The following is a 23,125-nucleotide window of genomic DNA, read 5'->3' on the forward strand; positions in this document are numbered from 1 at the left end:
AAGCTGGGCAAGAGCTCTTCTCTTCTGGCACTTTCAGCCCACCCACGACATCATCCTGTGACCCCAATGGCAGGTGGTTTACGTTCCAGCTGAGGTATTGAGTCTTTATATGATCCCCAGATTTAACTCACTAAACAAGTTGTCATTTGTTTCAGATCTGCAAATGAAAGAGATTCTAAAATTCACATGTTCAAATATTCCTATGCGCCGACTATAATTTGCCAGGAGCAGAACGCGGTTAGTTTGTGGTTTATTAACTGAATGAAGGGTTCAATCCAGCTGGAATGAAAACAAGAGGAGGTCTAGGAAGCTCTGATCTAGAATTTTGGTCACTGTCATGTCCTTTGCTTCATGTTCCTTTAGTATTTTTTGCTCGTGTAAGAGACAACTAGGTGGGAAAAGGATGGCAGTTCATGTCAGAACCACAGTCCTCAGAGAGCTGTGGTGAACGACCTGCCATCCTCAGTCACCTTACCCACTGGTGGAAGACAATTGGTCGGGTGACCGTGTTTGTTGTGGTTTTGTTTTTCATTGTTTTTCCTTTGCTGTGTGTAAGCAAAAGAGGATTAATTTAACTTTTAATAATAATTCCTTACACTTACAAAGCACTTTTCTGGACTCTCCACTCAAGGTGCTTTACAAGTTATGGGGACTCCCCAACACTACCACCAGTGTGTAGCCCCCACGTGGATGTTGCAACGGCAGCCATAGTGCGCCAGTACGCTCCCCACACACCAGCTCTCAGTGGGGAGGAGAGCAGAGTGATGAAGCCAATCAATAGATGGGGAAATGTGGCCTGGACACTGGGGTTAACACCACTTTTTGTTTCAGGAAATGCCCTGGGATTTTTAATGACCATGGACAGTCAGGACGTTGGTTTTAAGTCTCATCTGAAGGAGAGCGCCTTTTTACAATATAGTGTCCCCATCACTATACTGGGGCATTAGGACCCACAAAGATTGCAGGGTGAGCGCCCCCCTGCTGGCTCCAACACCTCTTCGAGCAGAAGCCCTAGCTTCCCCAAGTGGTCTCCCATCCAGGTACTGGCCAGGCTCACACCGCTGAGCTTCACTGGGCTGCCAGTTGTGAGTTGCAGGGTGATGAAGCTGCTGGCTATAAAAAGGTCAACGTTACAGCACCCTGCTCCCAGCTGTACCACACTCAGAGCTAGCTCAGGATCGGCAAAACAGCTCCTCATGTACGAATTGTGTGTCTGCAATGACTGTTTTGTACTGAACCCAAAGGACGAGACCACTGGGAGCAGGTAGCTGGCACCTGCATTGCTTGTGAGGCTTGAGCTTGCATTGGATGGTCCGTGGCTGGTTGGCACTGTAGCAACAGGGGTCGCTGTCGTTGTGACCCACATCACACTCTTCCCCTTCCTCTGCTATCTGGTTCCCACAGATGGGCTGGTCAATCACTGCAGAGATGAGTTACACAAAGGCAATGCAGCAGTGGTGACACTCATTTCAGAACTAAGATAAGGTATTGCTTTGAATCAGAAATCCAAAACTACAGTTGTTTTTTCCAATTCACACCCTAATTTGGAAGAGCTGCTAACTCCCTCACCGGAGAAGCCAAAGCTTTTCACATTATAAAATTTCCCGATTCTTCAAGGTCATCATGAGGTTTAACGCCCTAGTCAGTGTTTGAATAAATTCATTTTTTATCAGTTTTCCAAACTGATGTTTTTGTTCATTTTCTGGAATGCACTCACATCAAGGACTTTCACATGATAACTTTCAGGAAACTTACTGATGACTTATTCAAGCCCTGCATTCAGTTTTCTTATGACAGTAATGGCCTTCCTGATAAGTGGTTTACAGGATGTCTATATCTGATTACCCAAAAATCCCACGTCTCTTGCCATCCTCAATGACACAGCTGTCACCTTACCTACGAAGCACTGGTCCTTCTTGGCTCTCAGGAGTTTGCTAATGAGCTGAATGCTGCAGGGTGAGAACTTGTCATTATTCTCCTGTCTGTCATTAGACGCTTGTGGGAACATCAAATATCTTCCTTTTCCATCGAGGGAGCCTAGTTCCCCACAGTTGGACCCCTCATCGTGCTGAAACACAAGTTATAGTAACAGCTTCACAGACAGTAACACCCCCGTTAAAGAAGGTTGTACTGAGCATTTTCCTGTGGGCGTCTTCAGGACCAGCAGAGAATCAGGAACCTAGGGACACTGGGAAAAGTGGGAACTAAGAGGATATGGATTTCAGACTGAAATAAGAAACCCCTCGTTCTTCTGAAAGAATTTCTGATTTGAGAGGATCTGAAACAGAAAGCCCAGCTATGTTTTTAAAGCTGTTCTCTAGAAACAGATGGACAGAAACCTCCTCTCCTTTCCTTGATAGAAGATGAAGGACCTGATTAAACGCATAGCTTTAATTGGATTGGATTATTTAATTAACAAAATGTAACCCTCCCCTAATGAGCTAATGAGCATCATCGACTCTTTTGTTTTCACTTTGTCATTATTTTGTCAAACAAAAATAAATTTGCAAGATCACAAAGCAATCAGCTCTGTGGAAATGGTATTCTAACACCCGGCATTAATTTGCAGTCATTTTTCCTCGACACAGTCTCTATAATCATTCATTAGACAGACACCTCACGTCCTCCACGTGACATTAAGAACAGCTGTGAGGGTTTGGTGGCCAATTAAGGGTGATTTCAAAGGACAGGAATCTATTAATACTGGAAAGCTTAGCATAGATTTTAAACGTAACATGTAAGGTGCAACTGGCCCAGTCTCTCTCCACTGAAGACGACAAATGCCACATGGACAGTGACATAAACAAAGTGTACTGTCAGTGTATCCAGGACATCAGGTAAGGATTGAAGCACTATTGATTTATAAAGGACTACTAAAAGGCAGGTGATACAGGCACAGCAGAACAGACGTGGTTGTTTGTTTTAAGCATGAGAGATCACTGACTCAGGATCCACTGCCAGCTGAATGACGGGGAACATCAGAGATGGAAATACATGAGAAGCATTAGGGGAAAGGTCAGTGGTAACTCACAAGGAGCAGCAGCACCGATGGGGACAGACTGATTGAAACTACCATCCCCATGTAGGGACTGGGGAAACAGCGATGCAGGAGGTCTGTCATTAGCATTAGAAAACCTGCTGCCAAGCTTCACTGCAAAGCAGTTATTATCAAGAAGAGTGCTGACCTCCGAGCCATGAGCCAAACAAGCTCTCTCTGAAAACAGCAGTGCAAAGGGAAACAACAGAAGTCTTTTAATACAAAAAGGCTAGAAAAGATAACTCGGTGCTTTACATGAAAAGTGCAGGGAAAACCTTGCTGTTCACACCTTTTCTCCTTGCAGGCTCCAAATACAAATAGTAAGTAGTGTACTCACCGGCGCGCCCAGGCTGTGGCCCAGCTCGTGGGCTATGGTGAAGTGCACCATCCTTGCAGGAAGATACTGTCCGTAGTTCTGCAGTGTGATCAGGCCTGTGTTCAGGGATGCAGAGGAGCCGTCTTTGAACTTGGCATACTTGGAACATATTCCCCCCGAGTTCCCTGAAGAAAACAGACCTCCAGCAGCTTAGAGACAGAACTGTCTTCGTTGCCCATAATAATAAATATTTTGGCATATACTGTATATTGCTTTCTATCCTAAAGGGGACCTACATCATCCTCCACAGACTGTGCCCCCACCTGGGTGAGGTGCTGCAGCTGTTCTGCACCAGCTGTCCCATTGCACAGCAAGTCAGGTAGAGGAGTGAGACATTGCTTCACCAGCTGAATTGAGGTAGGTTGCACTGTGAAAGCCCCGAGGAGAATTCAACCAGGAGACCAGGGTTAACAACCTAGACTTTCAGAATCATGGGTTCAGTCAGAACCTTGCTTTCATGTCTCATCCAGTGTTTGGAACCTTCTATAGCACAGTGTCACTGGTCACCATACTGGGATATTATTTCCACCAATACCACTTACACCAGTAACCTGCGTTTCTTTGAGATCTCCCCATCCCAGTACCAAGCAAGCCCAACCTGTGAGATCTGATGAGATTGTGCTGTAAATTGGCCATGCTGTTGTCATAAAAGGTGAACAGCAAAGCTGTCAAGCTGAAATTCAACTCAGAAATGAGAGCAGCCCAAAAGCATGGCTTCCAAATCCATTTCGTGTTTTACTCTGTTGATCCCAGCCAACGAATCTTCAATACAGTTAGACAGTGACATAGCCTATCCAGCGTGTCAAGGCTTGATCCCTATATTATTATTTTGAGAAAATGCTGTGTTTTCTGTTTAAATACACCAGTGGTGAGGATGAGAGAGCCCACATTGTTAGATACATATGGTTAGGAGAAATCTGTTCTCCCCAGGAGAGCTAGTCACAAAGCAGGGGTCTAATGCCTGGAACGACAGGCAGCACAGTGGGCAGCCTTGCAGTGCTGGGGCCCTGGGTTCAGCTCCTGGGGTGCAGTCTGCGCAGAGTCTGTATGTTCTGCCCGTGTTCATGTGGGTTTTCTCTGGGTGCTCCAGTTTCCTCCCACAGTCCAGAGACATACTGGCGGGCTTCTGGGAAAACTGGCCCTGGAACTGAGCTGGAACCCTGAGGCTTACTGTAGTGCTTAAGAATGGGCTTTCACCACCCTCCCCCTCACTTTCACAGTCACCTCCCTTGGGATTTTCTTTATTTTCTTTTTTGATTAATACAAAAAATGAGTCTTCTAGCGGGAGTAGAAGCCATGAGTGAGCACCTTTGTCTTCTTGGCTCAAGTTACTGTAGGTGGTCTCCTGTCTCCACTGGCAGACGAGTCATTTTCAGTCAAAAGACAACCACCCACATACACACACTCCCCCCCACCCCCATCAGACGGCATGGAGTTTCACAGGAACAGAGCTACATCAGCACATTTTTTTTGTTAAGTAATACAGTAACAGATTAACTTGTTCACATTGACTAAGTATCTCTTGTAAAACTGAAAAAAACACAGAACAATATACAAGTTACAGACTCCCCCACAGAAGAAGGCCACCAACAAAGCACTTTCCTGCGCATGCAGGTAAAATCAAAGCACAATCTAAGCTAAATCAGCTGTTTTTTTTATATAACAAATTTCTTAAAAGGCTAATCCAACTCAGAAAGCAGTTTTCTATGTATTCTATGCAGGCAGGACAGGAGATAAAAGACAAAAAAACTCACTGAGACCGCAACAAATCTGGTATCTGTCATATCAGTAAAAAGCAGCCTGTCTCAGACACTGAAATCCATGAAGGATATTTTTTCCAGCATAGTATTACAGCAATATTGTTGCAGAAATCTGAGATTTGAGTCATTTATCTCCCCCAACAAATTTCTACAGCTCTCTGAAGAACAGGAATACAAACTATCCCTATCTTTGTAAAACCACATAAAGGCAGATGGAAAGCCATAACAAAATCATAGCTGTTTTAATTAAGGACTGGGGCTATTTCTTCTTCAGGAACAGCACTGGCTTCAGTTCAAAACCCTGTTCCAACCAGCCTTGCCTGCTCCCTATGGAAACACGGCGCGAACTCGAGCAGTGTTATATAATGTGACAGCCCTGATATCTACCAGTGATAAATAGACCGCCTTCTTTACACATGAAGTCATTCCCAGAATTCTGGCTGTGCAGGGGATGCAGTGAGAGCGCTGTGGAGAAAGTCATATGTTTAGTTTTCCTTTGAAGTGTTCATTGCTCTTCAAAGCACAGAGTTTGGTTAAGTGCAGGTGTGTCGGACTGGAGCCTATCCCACCTCCAAATACACGTCACACCCTTATTGATCTTCCTGGAGGTGGGTCAGGGATGGGAAGAGAATGGGGAGTGGGCCCTAGGCCTGACTATAACCTTTCCTATGTTCTTATCAGGGGCACCTGCACCTCTTTACCCAAAGGGTTGTGGGAGCATGGAACAAGCTACCCAGGCCATGTTGTTGATGAATTCCTGAACTGGACTGGACTAGATGGGACAAATGACCCCCTCTAGTCATCACGCATGGCTGAACTGCCTTGGCAGTGACAACCAGTTCTAAAACCTGGCGCAATGGTGTGGTTAATTAGGTTTTGTTCAGTGTGTGTTAGAGTATCAACCAACTAACAGATTCGGAAGGGATACAATCGCAAGCTTTGGCTTCCCAGAAGGGGCAAATCCCTCCTAAATACCTGTATAATTTCTCAATTTTACCATTTCTGACAGGGACTGTAAACATAACTACATAAACTGGGGTGATCCCACTACAACTGAAGGACCTGGTATGCTTAATTAGGTAGAAAAGCAACCAACGTTCCTTCAATATTTTACTCACAGAAACAGAAAATAACCTTTTCACATTTTCACATGTACTTATTCACTCATTCATTTATGCTTTTATGAAAAATTACAGTACTTCCACTGTGACCAATGAAAAAATAAGTGCATTCCATTCTTCAAAACAAACTTTAAAATTACTTAACTTTATCACATTATGATTATCCACTGTATATATAGTTCTTTATAATCTTAATAAACCTCAATTGTGGCAGACGCCATGAGGACTTTACTTGATGTTGGAAACCCCTTGGTCATTTTAACGAGTGACTTAATTGCACTTATTAAAACTTGTTGAAGAGGGAGAAATGAAGGAGCGCTCTCTGTGACAAAAGCCTCTATTCATTATGTGCCTGAAGTTTTTTTTGGCAGGCCTGGTTTCAAAGCTTTAAAACATCATAGTCTTGTTTGGGTTCTCGAACTGGTGCGATTTAGAGAAGGGCACATCACAATACAGTCATTAAACAAGTGTTGAGTTTTTCTAATTGGGAACTGGTGCACAGCGATTACTGGGCTGATCTACAGGTTTCATAGAGTGCAATACCACAGATCTAAACCTAACAGTGTACTACAAACACACCTGTTTGCCACGACTTCAGAATACAGTGCAACCCAATTCAATTGACCCGCAAAAGCTACTGCCTCAGGCTAGGCTTTGTGTCACTTTAGAGATATGTGAATTAAACCCAGATTCCCTTGCATTCAGATATTTTTAAGTCCTCCTTTATGGCTGTGAGCATCAAAGCAAACCAGGCAGAAAAGGAACTGTATTAAGATTCCCCTCACATACATCTGAAGAGCACGCATTCAATTCAGTCTGCTGGTGCAAGAGGCTGCACTTATTTGCAACATGTTGGGTGAAGGTTTGAGGTCTGCACATGCAAATTCTTGTTCAGCTTAACTGTGTTCTTTTGAAAAGCAAGAAGTGCCGCCACGTATCTTTAATATGAGGCCAGCCGTGCTGCAGAACCCCTGGTTACACTGAAACAGAACTTATTCATCCACGGATCTCTAAAGGGTACAAACCTGTCTTTCTTACTGCAGTTTGCCTGACTACAATGGAGTTTTCCATCCATCAGGGACACTACTCACACTTTCCCTTGTAACCTCTCCCAGATTCCATGCCTCTCAGCTTGCTGTGCTATTTTATCAGGGTGATCTTGATCTTGGCTCGCAGCTTGTCCAGGCACAGAGTACTGTTACACAGACCTCCTTAGTTCAGTTCAAGACCACTGTTCAGGAATTCATACTCAGACACAATGTGAAAGACAAAAGGAAAGAGAAGAATGGACCACTTTTTTCTTGAATAATGCTTTAAAAATAAAAATAAAAATCTAAAAGCAGCAAAATTACAATTGCAACCACCAGAACTCTTTTTTTAGTGTAAGCTTTAACAAAGAGTGCCTCAGACAAAGTCTAAGGGCCAAAGAATCTTGTCTAAAGGGCAGTTAGGAAAGCCATAATGTTTCACTCAGTAGTTAGCCAATGACCTGCTCTGCTCTTGCGCTATTTAGTCCCCTAGATGTTTTCCCTTGAGTCCATTAGTGAAGCAATTTCTCACTCCTTCACCGATCTGCTGTGTAGTGTGACTGCTGGTTCAGAATGGGCTCTGCCCACACCAGTGGTGGAAGACGTGGGTCCCATCTGATAGGGGAAGATCTCTGGGCTCATTTAGTTCGGAAGGCTCTGTAGAAAATTCGAATTATGACTATTGCTACGTCACAACAATCACATGTCATCTGGGTACGAAAGTTCTAGTGCCGCGATGTTTATTTATAAAAACCTTGCAAACCTTTCACTGAAAGACTGAAGGATTTGCAGGCATGTGCTTATTACCAATCTCTAAACATCCCTGAAGCTGTGACAACACCCTAAGAAATCAAGTAAAATCAATCAGCCTGCCGTGATCTGAAAAGTGAGGCAACAAGCAATGACTTGGGCCTTAGATGAAACTTTGGTGACAATGTTAAAGAGCTCATGTTGCACAACCAGACACGCTATATTTAATAGTGGTGCTGGTTCAGAGCCCAGGCCTTTACTAGTGCTTGCATGCTGAGCATTCTTATGGCCATCACATGCTTCGCCATAAGCCAGTCAAAGTCAAGGCAATGTCACACACACACTTCAGTCCCACTGTGTGTGTGTGTAAACTCATGTGAGCCCTCACCATGGCAACATGGCCTGTGTCTCAGGGCTGGGAATGTGACCATTTAGGTCCTTGTGCACAAAGCTGCAAGGGAACCTTCAGTAAGGGGGCGGCTAGTTTGTTGCTCTGTCACGTGCAGGCTTAGAGTCTCCCTCACACACCCTCCTGGGACAGCCAATTGGGCAGGACCGTCCGACAACATGGTGCTTTCAGCAAAGAGGCCTGGCCTGGTTATGGGCAGTGGCCTGAGAGAGGGGGAGACAAAAAAAGACCAAAAACAGAGGCCGCTTTGTAAACAGACCTGTGAAATTTCTCCCGTCATTAAAATTCAAGCGTGAGGCCTAATGTGCTGTCATTTTAGACAAAGCCACTATTATGAGTCCAACTCTGGTAATCATGTTCGCCTTCGTTAGCCCTGTCTGGAGCTCCAAAACACAACACCATGGTAGTGCTGGTGATAGAGATCTTGAGGAAAAAAAGCCTTGAATTGACCATTCGAAGGTAAACCAAAAAATGTTTCCCACTGCAAAGCACCTAAGATACGAAACAGGAGTGCTCCTGATTGTCATAAAGTATTAGGCAGAAAGAAGACAAAAGCTTTCTGAGATCAGGTATGACAAAGTGTGCAAAATACAAATATGATCGACGTTTTAACCTTTGAATTCTGTGACATCTGCGCACTCATTTTTCTTCACCCTCGAGTCTGTTCTTTAAAATGTGCATATTTAATTCAGATAATCTTTCAATTTCTTTTATTTGGCAACACAATTAGCTCCTACATCCTCTGTGTTGGCTTCTGACATCTGAAGGCATGCATGTCTTCTCTGCTCAAATCTGCTGTTTTCAATCAGAAAGAAGATACAAACCCTGGTTACAAAGCCAGGAATGAACCAGAAAATCTTGAGCATCTCCCATTTAGAATACAAAACAATTACAGAGATACATGTACACTGTGAAAAGCCAATATAACGAACGTGTCATTTAAAGCACTTTAATAACACCTAAATCAACAACTTCCATTTTGGTGGAATCCTAATGTATATACAGCAGCCTGTTAGAACAAAGGCTATGTTTTGGAGCCATTCCCAGTTGGCATTCCCACAGATGAAGGGGAAATACCTTATTGGTTGCAGTTAAGCACTGAAAATAAGCACTGAAACAAGGTTTTCCCAGAGGAACTTCCTTTTACAACAGAGAGAAGTTTAAATGAAGGTTCAGTGCAGCCCCCTTCTACAAGACACGCCTTGAGTGAGAGTCCTCTTAACCATAGAGACCCTGGGTTCAGTTCCAGACTGGTGGTGCTGTCTGCGTGGAGTTGGTATGTTCTCTCCGTGTGTGCGTGGGTTTCCTCCAGGTGCTCTGGTTTCCACCCACAGTCCAAAGACATACTGGTAGGTTGACTGGCTTCTGGGAATTCGGCCCTGGTGCGTATGCATGTCTGTGCCTGTTTGTGCGTCATACGATGTCCCATCCAGGGTGTATCTTGCCTTGTGTGCATTGCTTGCTAGCTTCCCTGCAATGCTGAATTGGATGAAACAGTTGGAAAGTGGATGGATGGATGTTTTGGTGAATTATGGCCTCCTGTCTCAACGACACCTGTATTAGAGGTGTCCAACAGATCTTGTTCAGGACTGATAAAGAAATCTATGAAGTAAACACCCTCTCTTTCTCATTTAGCATTGCCTTACGGAAAGTCTGTCATTATTTCAGATGAGCAGTTTGGGGCTCCAATATCTCTCTCAGGCCCTTTTCTAGAAATCAGGATGTGAAGTAAAAGAGAAAACCAACAGAACTGGCCCTATTCCATCACTTGCTGGGAAGTAAGTTTCCAGATTGTTTTGGAAATTGTCTTGAAATCACATTAATAGACCCTTCAGCGACGCAGGGGGGGGCTAAGTTATGATCAGACGCTTGGAACAGGACAGATGCTGGAAAGGATGCAGTGCCTGGACAGGCTAAGCTGCTCTCTTTCTCATTTCCTGCATTTTTTGGATGTCTACAAAAAACGGCTGAGCTCTCCATAAAGAAAATGAAAGGAAACCAAATAAAGACATAGGGCCCCTTATACTAGTTATGGAATCACAATAATAAAAAACAAATACATTACTTAAAGGAGTTATGAAAACAACACTGTATTATAAACCTCTGTGAATATTGAATGGCAGTGAAGTTGTTATAATAAATTGGTTGACCTTAAGGACACATTGCCTGGGGGTTAGTTAGATACTTTATTGTCCACTGCTGTGGAAATGTGTCTTCGGTACATTCTGTGCCTGCTTCAGCCTTGGGACTTGTTGAAAGGAAGGGCAGGACAAGCACTACAATCGGTTTGCCTGAGGTGAAGCACAGGGGTGAATAAGCTTCACCAGAGGATTGCCAAGTGATTTATTACTCCAGAATAAACATGCCACCGTGACCATTGTAATCATAGCTACGAACCAGAGGCCCTGGCAGCTGAAAACAAAGCATTGACCCTACTGCCCTGTTGTAGTGCAGCTACAGCAGGCACTGTTCTGGAAGTTATGTTATAGAGGTCCAAACCATATACATAAAAAAGACTGCAAGGTGTTTTGTGTGTGGCTGCTAACTGCGGGGTCACTGTCAAATTCAGAACAAGCTGTTTCTATGATCTGTTACATGGTGAGACAGAGCTGCACAGTTGGCATACGACAATAGGAGCTCAGAAGGAGCATTACAGAGAAAGATACCGTGATTGTGGTGAATAAATAAGAATCCCTACACTTACAGTACATAGCACACTCCACTCAAAGTGCTTTACAGGTACTGGGGACTCCTCTCCACCACCACCAGTGTATAGTCCCACCTGGATGCTCACCACACATCAGCCCTCAGTGGGGAGGAGAACAAATTAATGAAGCTGGTTCATAGATGGGGATTATTAGGAGGCCATGTTTGCTAAAGACCAGGGGAAATTTGTTCAGGACACCGAGGTAACACCCCTACTCTTTTCAAGAAACACCCTGAGATTTTTAATGACCATGGAGAGTCAGGATGTCGGTTTTACGTCTCATCTGAAGGACGGTGCCTTTTTGACAGTATAGTGTCCCCGTCACTATACTGGGGCATTAGGATCCACATAGACCGCAGGGTGAGCGCCCCCTACTGACCCTACTAACACCACTTCCTCTTCCAGCAGCAACCTTAGCTTTCCCAGGAGGTCTCCCATCCAGGTACTGACCAGGCTCACGCCTGCTGACCTTCAGTGGGCTGCCAGTGGTGAGTTGCAGGGTGATATAGATTAAATCAGGTTCCCGCTCCATTTAGTAACTCAAACGTGATTTTTGTTTTTCAATAATACATATTGACGTCACACGTTTAAGCCGAGCTTAACCTCTTTAATCTCAACAGGCACGGGGCCAGGACAGAGTTTTTCACATCCTAGCCAGTACATACAGGGTCTGTATTAAAATGAGCTAAAAAGAGTGGGACTGTCCAATTATTTCCACTGTACTTCTCTGCCCATTGTATAAACATCCAATCTCAGCATCACCATCCACCATCTAAGACTCGATGCATTAGATTAAACTACTTAATATGGATGTTAGTGTCTGCTCTATTTTATGTTTGGTGCTTCGCTGGTGTTGTACTAGGTCTGCTCAAAAGATGCTCAACTTTCAGTTGGCTGGGAGTTGTTTCACTCAGCGGTTAACAGAAAATTCAGGTGGGTCGATCTCACCTGGCTTCCCCTCCCAAGCCAGCCCCAGCACACCGCTGTAGTCCCGGTTGGTCAGCAGGTAGGACAGACAGTACTTGTCCCAGTTTGTTTCAGAGAACAGCATCAGGAGCTTCTCTGGCCCAATAAACGCAGGGTAGAGCGGACTGGAAGGGTCATCTTCTGTAATAATCTGAGAGAAACCACGCACGTGAAACCTCAAACTGAGGATGCTTCAAACGAATGTTAAAATATCTAAAAAGATTACTCTTAACATTTGTGACCGCTTGCACTTTCACAATGGTGTTCATAAGCAAGCATCCCAGAGGCTTCCTTTAAGACGAGTATGAGAAAACACTGCTGAATTCACCTCCTACAAGGATTCCAGATCACAAACATCAGCTACTGTATCTAGCCTTGACTAGAAAATCCTGTTATCGCACGGAAAGTGTAGCTTAGAGCAATGTATTCAACAGAAAGTGGATGGCACTGAATCTTCCTGCTCCACCGGGTTGCCTGTTGGTGTGGTAGAATTCACTGGACTGTCCTGGGGTGGTACTGAGTGTTTCGGGGCTGGGAGGTGCTCAACTCCTTGCAGGCGTGAGCTGTGCTTGCCACACTGCTGGTTTGACATGGACTACAAGGTATATTGTTAAGCTCTGCAGATGGTCCCCTAGAATGATGCCTATAGTGTAGTTGGAGTTGAGAGCCCAAGCATGTTATCAGGTAGTATTATCAGTAGTGTTATCACTTGGGTAGCATTTAGCAGCCTATGGAGGAGAGGAATTCACCACCGCCGGACGAGGCACTGGGAGGCTCATGGGGTTGAGAGGAATGAGAGGCCGTATTCAAATCCGAGCAGGAGAACAGCTGCCCTCACCACATGTGTGGAAGGTGCTCTTCACAAAAAACCAACTGGGCTGAAACTGTGGCTTAAAGGATGTCAATCCAACTGATTTCTCAGTAACTTCACTGATGTTTTTTAACAGAAAATGATTTTAAAAAGGTACAATTTAAAATATTTATTTGTGTTTAGAAGGAAAATGCAAGAGGTCTTGAGCAGGAACTACAAGACAGCGGTATTCTAGCAAAGGAGTGAAAGGCCCCAGCCCACAGCAGGAGGGGAACATGTCGTAAGAGGATCAGATCGGGATATAGCTTTCACAGAGGGCTGGAGGCCATTTGGCACTAGTTCATATGGTATTCAGTGGCTAAGTGATACACAGATCTCATCCAGCTGTTTCTTGAAATAAGTCATGGTACAGAGAACCTCCAATCTGTACAGGTTGCTTAGCTTAAATTGCCTTTCTTGCCTGCCATCACTATATCATGCCTTTACCATGCTTTCTGTGATCCCCTAGCCCAAGAAAAGAGTACTTACTTCTAATAATTTGACTTTGAAGTTGATCAGCCTGATGCCCTCAAAATCTGCTCTGTGATAAATGTCATTCACGGCTCTGATGTAGCTCCCCACCTGAAAAATCAAAACAGACGTGTCAGGAAGAACGAAAAAAAATCGACAATGCGATCAGATCTTGAAGCCCTTTTGGTTAATGGCTGACTACCTACAACAGGTGTTAAAATCAATGATTTGCAACCAAAGCTACAACACTGAAAAAATGTACATTTCTGGTCTAACATGCTGTTATATGGGCTATGCACTGCATGGGCCAAAAAAACAGTCCTTGAAATAATTGTACTAGCATATCCATGTAATTTAAAGTTGTACCGAGTATTTCATAATTTGATTGGTACCTATATTCATGACTTGAGTATATTATAACACTTGGACATGAATGGAGTTTCAAACACAAGTTTAGGAGGAGTTCAACATGTGATCTTGCTGTGACGCTTGTTATTCCTGTTTCCTCCACATGTTCTTTCTCCTCCATAATAAAGCTGGGGGACCAAGAAAAATTAAAAACCCTTTTAGATCTTGTGGCTTTAACATCGCAGAGTCAGCTGCAACAACATAACTCCCATGGGGTGACGCTTGCTCATCAACCATCTTCTGCTGCAAGGGACCAAAACATCCTGGAGTCATAGTGAGGCAAGACTCCACAGTGTGTGAAAATTACTCTCAGCTTTGTCATTGCTCACTGAAGTTCACAAGGAAAAACGACAACCCAGGCAGAAAATGCATTATGAATGTTCATGTGGAAAAGATAAGACAAAGAGTTTTTGGCCGAAGCCACTTGGCTGAAGATCAACCACCTGGCTATAGGACAAGGAGGTCAGGAGAAAGTGTCCAAAGGGAGAGGAGTGGAGCAGGAACGCAATAAGATGAATGTGAGGCTTTCCTTGACTCCTTAGAGCATTTGGGGAAATGCTGTCTTGGAGGGTTGGAAGATAGAGCAGCGTTTAAAGAAAAGGAATCACTGTTCGTCCCCCCCGAACTGTCGTTACAAACTCCATAAGTGTGAATGGGCCCAAGAACCTCCTGGTCCAGCTTCTTCTTGCCCAGTCACCCCTGCTACTGTTCATTTCACTGGTGCGTGCGGACCATCGCGCAGGGGGCTGATGGGAAGAGAATGGGAAAGTCCCGCAAGGCCTCCTGGTAAATAAGAACAATTAACATACGAACGGGGATGCCAAGGGAGAAAGAGTGGAAGATGACGACTGAGCATGCTTCACCACATTTAAACAACTGCATCCCTTGTGGAAATGATCAACATGGTGCACCTCAATGGAAAATCAGGAGGTACAACGAAGCAAATAACAAAATGTCGACAACGTACAAACTCGTTATAATATACATGCATACCCATTGCTCTCCAGATTTATTTATAGCCCTGTTGAAACAGCAACAAAAAACATCACATTCTCATTATGAGAATGCTGTATTTAACTCATTATACTATATGTATTTGTTCCTATTCCATTGAAGGTATGAATAAAGTTGGAGGGCACCATATGTGGCTGATTTCCAAATCAGGGGCTCGCATTAGAGAAAGAATCTCAAAGCTGTAGAGCTAACGGAAAGACCAAGAAAAATACAGACAATCAAATAAAGCAGCTGTCATTAAAGATGAAACTGATGATCCCCCAAGCACCTCCTGTCAGTAACCAACAAGCCATCCAAGCCTTTATCTCTGAGAGGGTCATGTCAAGCAAAGAACTTTTCCTGGAAGTGTAGGATGTAGATCAGGGTTAAAAGCAACAGTACTGTTCTCCGTTTGGATAGTGTAACGAACAGTTCTTTCCGGGCCCTATGCGGACGACACAATCCGACGAAGTGGGGGAACACTGGGGAAACGTCATGCAGGAAAACGGGGCTGAAGACGGGGGGGCGTGTCCAAGGTGCGCTGGTGCACGGGGAGGTGTGGCCGAGGCGAACAATCCCAAAGAATAATCCATAGAGTATCCAAAACACGAAGGTAAGTCCAAAACCAGGAGATCCATCAGAAGTCGGAATTAAAACCACGAAGGCCGGGTCGGGAGCGGCGGACGGGGAACAGGAACGGGAACGGAGGTTAAAACCTTAACGGGACCAGGCGCTTCCTGGTCCCGGACTCGCACGATATGGAAATCAGATGCAGAGCCCGGATGAGCGTCAGCGCCTGGCTTTTAAGGTGGGCAGGGAATGGGAAACAGGTGCAGAGAATGAAGTCTTTAGTGAAAGGGCTGGAGCACCCTTAAGGAGGGGGGACTATAGTCGTGACAGATAGGGCACTATCCAATCATGGGGCTATACGACAAGTGTTACAAAAATCTAAAAATAAAACCTTGTTTTAGTTTGACTGACATTGCAGTATAAAATCCACTCTGTGTGTTATTGAGACAAGCACAGCACACCCAGAAGGGCAATAATTATGCCGCACAGACAAAACCCCTTCTGCAAGGCTGAAGGTATGAACAAGTTTGCCATCTAACCATCAAATTCTGAAACTGCCCAGACTTTCTGGGGACAGAGGTGAAGATTTGATCTGCTTCTCTTTTCATTCCCTACAATTATTCCTATTGGAGATATTTACACTTTATTGTAAATAAATTACAAATTGCTGAAGCATCCTGCAGAGGAAAACTTGTTTCATAGCTCTGGTCTCATGCCTGCTTTTGCGCTCCAAGAAACATGAGTGTTGAGACTGCTTCTTACAGGACTACAGAGAAATGTCTGTGCACTTCGAGCTCTTTGACACTCCCACTGCACCGAGAAGAAACTGGCAGAGCTTTTTAGTCATTCGATAAGGATGGGAACACAGTGCTTTTTCCCTAAAGCCATTATTACTTCATGTTCTTGACTTGATGAGTGAGGGGTGGTAGCAGTACATTTGTTTATTACTATTTTCCCCATTGGAACATTCGCCAATATTAAACGGCAATATGAATGATATGTAGGCGTCCTCCCACATCACAGTTCATGAAATTAGAAAAGGATTCCACTTTATCACAATGTTGCTTACTTGTGAACTAATGAACCAGAAAGGACTGTGTCTTCTGTCTGGAAACACCAGTCACCTGGGCAGGAGTTCAGAATAAGTACCCCTGGAACATGCTGGACTATCACAAACACAGTTTTTACATTTTAAAATAATGTGGCTGCAGACCTACTCTGCACTGGAGGGAAAGGAATGGCAGGTCAGGTCAAAGGTCAGCTTTGAGCTTAAGGTGGGGAGTTTCAAAAAGGACATCTCTCCACAGCTGCCTGAGGCTAACATGCTGTACCCCAACAATCAACCTTTCTTGTACATACATGCACATGTTCTAGGAGCGCCATTTTCCCTTCCTTTTGATGATGGCATAAAAATAAAACGATGATCCTACATGCTCTGGAGCAGTATTTCACAATCCTGGTGACCCCCACACCCGTGGGTTTTCAGTCCACCCGAGCTCTCAGTTACACAATCAAACTCTTCATCAATCTCATAATTAATAAGATTAATTTGACGTGTTTGTTCCCAGCTCTTAAACATGTTGGAGCTTGAACTATTGTATCCTGAAAGTGAAATAAAATCCCCAAACTTGTGACTTGAAGCAAAAGGCAAATAGGCAATTGAAACAACTTCTTAGGTCAATTCATTATTTAATTAAGGTGGGTTGGAATGAAAACCAGGATTTTTCATGTCTAATTTGGCCTCGACATTTCTTTTTGCAGAAACAGCCATGTAATCGCCAAAGTCCATGCAGAGCTTTCCATCCAAACTGCAGTCCACCTCAAGTCAGACGTGTGCCACACTGTAGAGTCTGCAGAGGCAGTGGAAGCAACATTATAGTGGGATTTTTCGATCTCGCTGCACTCCTGACAGACGCCGACCCAGCGAGGACAGGAGGGGGTGGAAGGGAGGTTGGGCGATCTTGCTGTTGGGAAACGCAGCACGCCAGACAGCCCTGAGGAAACACCAGGCCCCTGCGATGAACCGCGCAGGGCAGAGGGCACCAGCGAGCGCAATGTGCTGGCACTGGCCCTGCCGCTGCAGCTGAAACTGGTCAGCCTGGAATGGCGCCAGCAGGCTGGCATCTCCCTCTCTGTGTAAAGATCAGGGGGAGCTGGCAGTCAGCAATGCCAGCCTTGAGCAGCATGGGCACCCAGCCAAGATAACTGGATCTGTAACAGGAGCTCCATGCACTTGTGTAACAGACACAGAGAGTCCCCCTGGTACTTACACCTTCACTGATTATGCTTCCTCTTCAAACATGTTATTACTATAAGCACTGCTGCAACAGCAGGAATGATAACGATATACTGCAGCCTTTTTAAACCCCCAGCTGATGAAGAAGAATTGAATCAACTGTAAATTAAACCTGCATGCTTGCTAAAGCTTCAAAGCTTTGGAAGTTTATCAGCCTAAGTTACTACATAAAGGAATATCCACAACAGTCTGATCTTGCATATTGTCAAGCGGCTCAGAAAAAACAGATGCTTTTAATAATAATCATAATAATAATAATTACATATCCATAGCAAACCTGACACACTGTACTGTACTAGTTGTAGTCTTCTTGGAGTTCTGGCTTGAGAAAGCGGAGAGTATGTAAAGCAGATTTTACAGAGAAGCTAAATCCATATAAAACATATTATAGCTGCCAGCGACAGGAGACTGAGAGAATGCAGCTGCATATGTGTTTGGTTAAATACTTCTGGCAATAGCAGATCTCATTCCATCTCTTCAGACCTCTTTTGGTCCTGCAATTGATTTATATTGAACTACAGTGTGAGCAGACGTATTTTTAGAAACAGGGCTTGGAGAGACTGGTCTTCTCGAGTTAAATAAGAGTAACTAGAGAATCCAGCTGTGATCCAGCTGTGATGACCAACCAGAGCACAGAGCTCAGGAGGGAAAACACTGATACCACTGCACAGGTTGAAAGCACAGGACACGGATCCTGAAAAGAGTAGCTGAAGTGTACAGTGGACACAGGTTGCTATTATCCCCAACACCCTTACTTCCCATCCTATGCAATCACTACTTTTTCCGGTGTGACATCCATTTTCCATTTGATCCCAACCAGGGTCTTATTTTCGCCACGGTTTCGGAGCATGCCCGAACAGTGTTCATGCTGCATTAAAAGCAAGAAGAGGCGAGAGCTCTGCCCCAGCGATAAACCTGTAATCTGAAAAAATGAAGTCAGACCTTCGATGCGAAACTTGACAGGAAAAAACATACCTGGCGGCTCAAGTTAATACACATTTTAAACAAGATAATCATGAAAATTCAGTTTCTCTCAGTGCCACGTGTTTTGAATTACATATTACTGGGATTGACTTCATTAAAATCTGATTGATGCAGAGATAATATTCTACGGCCCTTTTCCCTTTCTTGTAGCTGGATTTTAGATTTATTTGTAGTCCTTTACTGGACGCAGTAATTTAATTTCAGTGATACTGAAATCCTCTTAAGATATTTCATAAGACGCAATATTTCTTAAGACGCAAATGCAGTAAGACTTCTAAAGACCCACGACAGTGCTGAAGAAATTAATTAACTGAAATTAGACACTAAAACAAAAAATAAAAGGCAATGAAGATGTCTTGAAAAATATAAGACTTTCAGTGTCACGATACAAAAAAAGTTCACTTCTGATGTTTTTTGGCTTCTTCAGCAGAACACAGTTTATGCATAAATGAAGGTGTGTAGGAAACAATATGTATGTTATCCTATAGGGTGATGTCACTCAACCTTGATGCATGCAGTTCTACTGTGTCAGATTTACCTAATGTGCAACAAAAGTTTTAATTCACCCCAAATTAATTTTGCAAAACATCTGGTGTCATCACAAAAGGGATTATCAATGAATTCACAGAATTTAACTTCCCAAACAGCTGAGAAGCTGAGAAGAAAGAGATAAGTTAGCATAGATCTCAGACATCAAACATCCTTTGGATGGGAATTAAACTATAGAGGATTAGGACAAAAGTCATTCGAGATTCAGCTCATTCATTTCTCATGTCAAGAGAAATTATTAACAATAAAAGTGCTAATCCAACCTCAAACAAATAATACTTTAATAATCATAGCAACCATCAGTTTCAGTGTAAGAGATATGTAATTCTTACTCAGAGTTTAAGGCATAAAAATAAAACAAATATGCCATTATTATCCTGCACTTTTGAAAGGGTCCCATTCAACCATTGAATTAACATAACCAAAATTGACTATAGTCCAGAAGATACATTTATAAATTAAACCACAAGACTCTTCTGTGGTTTACACCTTTGCCTCCAGCATTATACAGCACCTGTGTGACACATGAATTGATTCCAAACACATTTGGCACCTCAAAAGAATTCTATGGCCTGAACTTCTGCAAAATCGTAATTACCATTTGGTCTCCTGATCTGACAGAAAATCACAAAAAAATGACAGAAAATGCACTACCTATGCTCATCCTGAAAGCTCCAAACTCTTCCACTGTATTATTAAAACACATTTTACTAGTTCGAGATAAAGCTGACTGCAAGCCTTCTTGTAAAATAATTTCTCATTGGTGAAGATAGAAATGTAAAGATATAAAATGATTAGGATACAAAAACAATCACACTTGGGAAAGGGTTTGTTAAGATACAGTTCGATATAATAGATACATCTTTTGAAACCAGTGAAAAACGTAATCAAAGGGGAAGATAAGAATTTTATACAGGAATATTATTGCTCATTACTGTCTTGATCATGAATAGCCCATTAAAATATGCAAGAAACAGATGAAAATCTTAATGAGAGCAGTAGGAAAGTTGTAGGAAACAGCAAAACAATTCCAATCATAATCTACTGCAGTAAATTTCCAAGGAAGCTGTATAACATTAGGCTGTTAAACCACAGGTCAATAAACTTTTTCTGTTAAGTTAACCAAAGTTCCCTATGCGTACACAGTGTTCAGAGACCTGCTGTGAAAATATAACAGGTTAAGGTTACTGCAAGAAAAAAGGCATAGATAACTGTGACACACCTTGTGATTTTTTTTAGATTTTCACAACTGAGTATGCATCACAAATGCTGCAGACAGAACTTAAATCTACAGAGAACATGTGTCTGCAGCAAAGCTAAATGTCTTGTGTTCGTCATGACCCTCTGTGATTCTTCCAGTTTCAGTTGGAATCATATTTAATTATTTGGGGATCTGGACAAGTAAGGAAATACCATCTTTGATAGCTATACTGCATATGAATTCTTCAGCATGGTACTGGGGTAAAAGATGATTGGCTACAAATATAAAACTTTTTTTCTGCAGCCCCGCAGGAGGGTAGATATCGTACTGCACATTGTCCAACACAGCTCACCTGTGCCACGATGGCTTCCACACTCCCAAACTTCTTGAAGTAGAGGTGGTCTGTGCGCAGGTGGAGTGTGCAGCTGGTTTTGGAGGAGTCCACTGTCCTCCGGGATCTGGACATGGCCTGCCCCACGTGAGGAAACATTTACAGGACACGACAACAAGACGACAGGTTTGGGATTGCTGGCGCTTAGCATCACACGCTGTTACAAAGCTGTCACACCCAACAAATGCCAAACCGAATATTTTAATTGCACTCCCCTGTACAGATCTAAAAACACGTGCAAGGACATAACTAGAAACTTGTTTAAAACATCTAGTCTACAATGGCACTAAAACACTTGGCACATCTCTTCAAATGCATGGAATGTATAGCCCAGCCACACTGTGACAATCACCATGCAGTGTTTCCAACCTAAGACTAGCACTGCCACAGCATCCCTTCCTAAAGGCATCCTCAAAAGAGAAATAGTGAAGGAGAATTTGCAATCTGTTACAAAACACCAAGAATAAACAGCTTGTAAATTAAGGGTCATGGGTGTTGACAGGGTGTTTATAGCAGAGTTTAACCATTAACCCTTTTCAGTTAAGTGTGCTTATCTATTACCAGTGTTTACATATAATTTGCAGACAGTTTATTCCTGGATATTACTTCCTCATAAATAAGAAATCAGTGTCACTCTTTAGTTAAAGGTAACCATTGGCAATCTATGCAACAGCCTTGATATGAGCCATGGTAAGTGGCCTTGAACTGAGTGAGAGGTCATGAATTACTGGCAAATACTACCACTATTATAGTGGACCTGTGTACAAGCCCAGGGGCAGAAAGGTAAGAGCAGCAAAGACCTTCAATGGCATCTAGCCCAGGAATAAAAGCCAACAGTAAAGTTACAGCACTACAGGAATCAATAATTAGCTTAAAGTTTAGTGAATCAATTTTCTGTTTAAAGGTGTAGCCTCCAGTCACACAGTATTATATTTTAGTATGATTAACTGTCACTCCCCTGTTCACATTATCGTCTTCCATAGCGCAGAACACATGTGCAGTAAGGGTACCAAGAGAGCACAAAAAATTAATTTTTTTAAGCATAGATATTTTTTTATTGTTATTATTACTAGGATAATTATTTCTCATTTCAAATATATTGATACATATTTGCATATACTGTTTGTCCGAAAAATCTTCTGGGGACGGCTCAAAACAACAAAAAAAGCAGTTTTGTCTGAAAACCAGTTAAAACAGAAGCAATATTAATTTGTCTTTTATGACTTGTTTTTTTGCTTTTACTCATCCTTCACTGGCTAAAGATCTGAATGCTGCATTTACTGTTCAGGTTGCGCAAAGGGAAGACGCGAGCCAGCAGCTGTATGGTAATGCGAGACAATTAATTGCAATAATAATATTGGTTGTTACTTGTCTTTACTACGTGGTTAAACATTCTAAAACAAGGCCTGGAAATACTGGAGCACTAATAGAGAGGGATCCCGGTTTGTTTTGTTCCAAATGAGCCGATGTCTGACCTGGTTAGAGCTGTCCTGTGTGAAGCGCAGGAGTCTTCTTGAGCCACAGAAACCCACCCCGCCGTTTCTCAGAGGAGAGGAATCTGGAAAAGCAGACGGGATTAAAAAGCAGGACAGACACCGGAGGCCCGACCAAAGATATGGGGGATTATCCCACATCCAGAACAGGTCGGTAGTTCCTCAAACCCAACCAAACAACTAAATAAGAAGGAAGCAGAACTGATTGTTTTTCAGAAAAACAAAACTGTCGATATTTAATGGAAGCTTTACCTGCTTGGAAGTAAAATGGCATTTTTTTCTGCTAAGCAACCGTCCTAAGATGTAAGATATACTGTCACTCATTCATTCTGTCTAATTCTGAGTTGATATCTACTGTATTGTCAGCTGGAGACTGTGGCTAGTTTTAATTCCCGAAAAACAAGAAGGTTCCTCTGCTCAGACTGACTGACTGCACCCTGAAATCTCATTGTTTTAGAAACATGAATTGGCAGTTACTTCTACCAAACCATTCCCACAGTCTCACACCTTACCAAGCAAGAGGCATTGAAGTGGACTACATACTGTAGGCTGTGATTTGACATTTTCCTGCTTGTCCTTCAAGAGAGACCATTGCAAACCTCAGATGACCTCACTGTTAAAATCCCACTTGTTTTTATGCAGACACATCTGTGTCCAACAGGTGTTCAGATTTAAACATTTCCGAACCCTGTGCGTTATTAAAAAATGCATCTGACATTCTCTTCCAATGACACTGGATCCTGATTCAACCCACTGTCCACAGAC

At 43.1% G+C, this 23,125-nt stretch overlaps 1 protein-coding gene across 2 annotated transcripts in view; it reads right to left on the reverse strand.

Moving 5' to 3' along the window:
• The window catches only part of LOC102693175 (disintegrin and metalloproteinase domain-containing protein 10), a 35,007-nt gene that overhangs the window by 3,074 nt on the left and 8,808 nt on the right, over positions 1–23,125 (reverse strand). For both annotated transcript variants that reach the window (XM_069185921.1, XM_006639991.3), the window contains exons 5-11: positions 22,343–22,425; positions 20,829–20,945; positions 13,494–13,586; positions 12,137–12,305; positions 3,375–3,538; positions 1,897–2,068; positions 1,276–1,420 (exon numbers count right to left, since the gene is read on the reverse strand). In XM_069185921.1, coding sequence (XP_069042022.1) covers positions 1,276–1,420; positions 1,897–2,068; positions 3,375–3,538; positions 12,137–12,305; positions 13,494–13,586; positions 20,829–20,945; positions 22,343–22,425 — 943 coding nt within the window. The remainder of the gene's footprint in view (positions 1–1,275; positions 1,421–1,896; positions 2,069–3,374; positions 3,539–12,136; positions 12,306–13,493; positions 13,587–20,828; positions 20,946–22,342; positions 22,426–23,125) is intronic.

The sequence above is a fragment of the Lepisosteus oculatus genome, chromosome 29, assembly GCF_040954835.1.
Source record: "Lepisosteus oculatus isolate fLepOcu1 chromosome 29, fLepOcu1.hap2, whole genome shotgun sequence".
Lineage (NCBI taxonomy): Eukaryota > Metazoa > Chordata > Actinopteri > Semionotiformes > Lepisosteidae > Lepisosteus > Lepisosteus oculatus.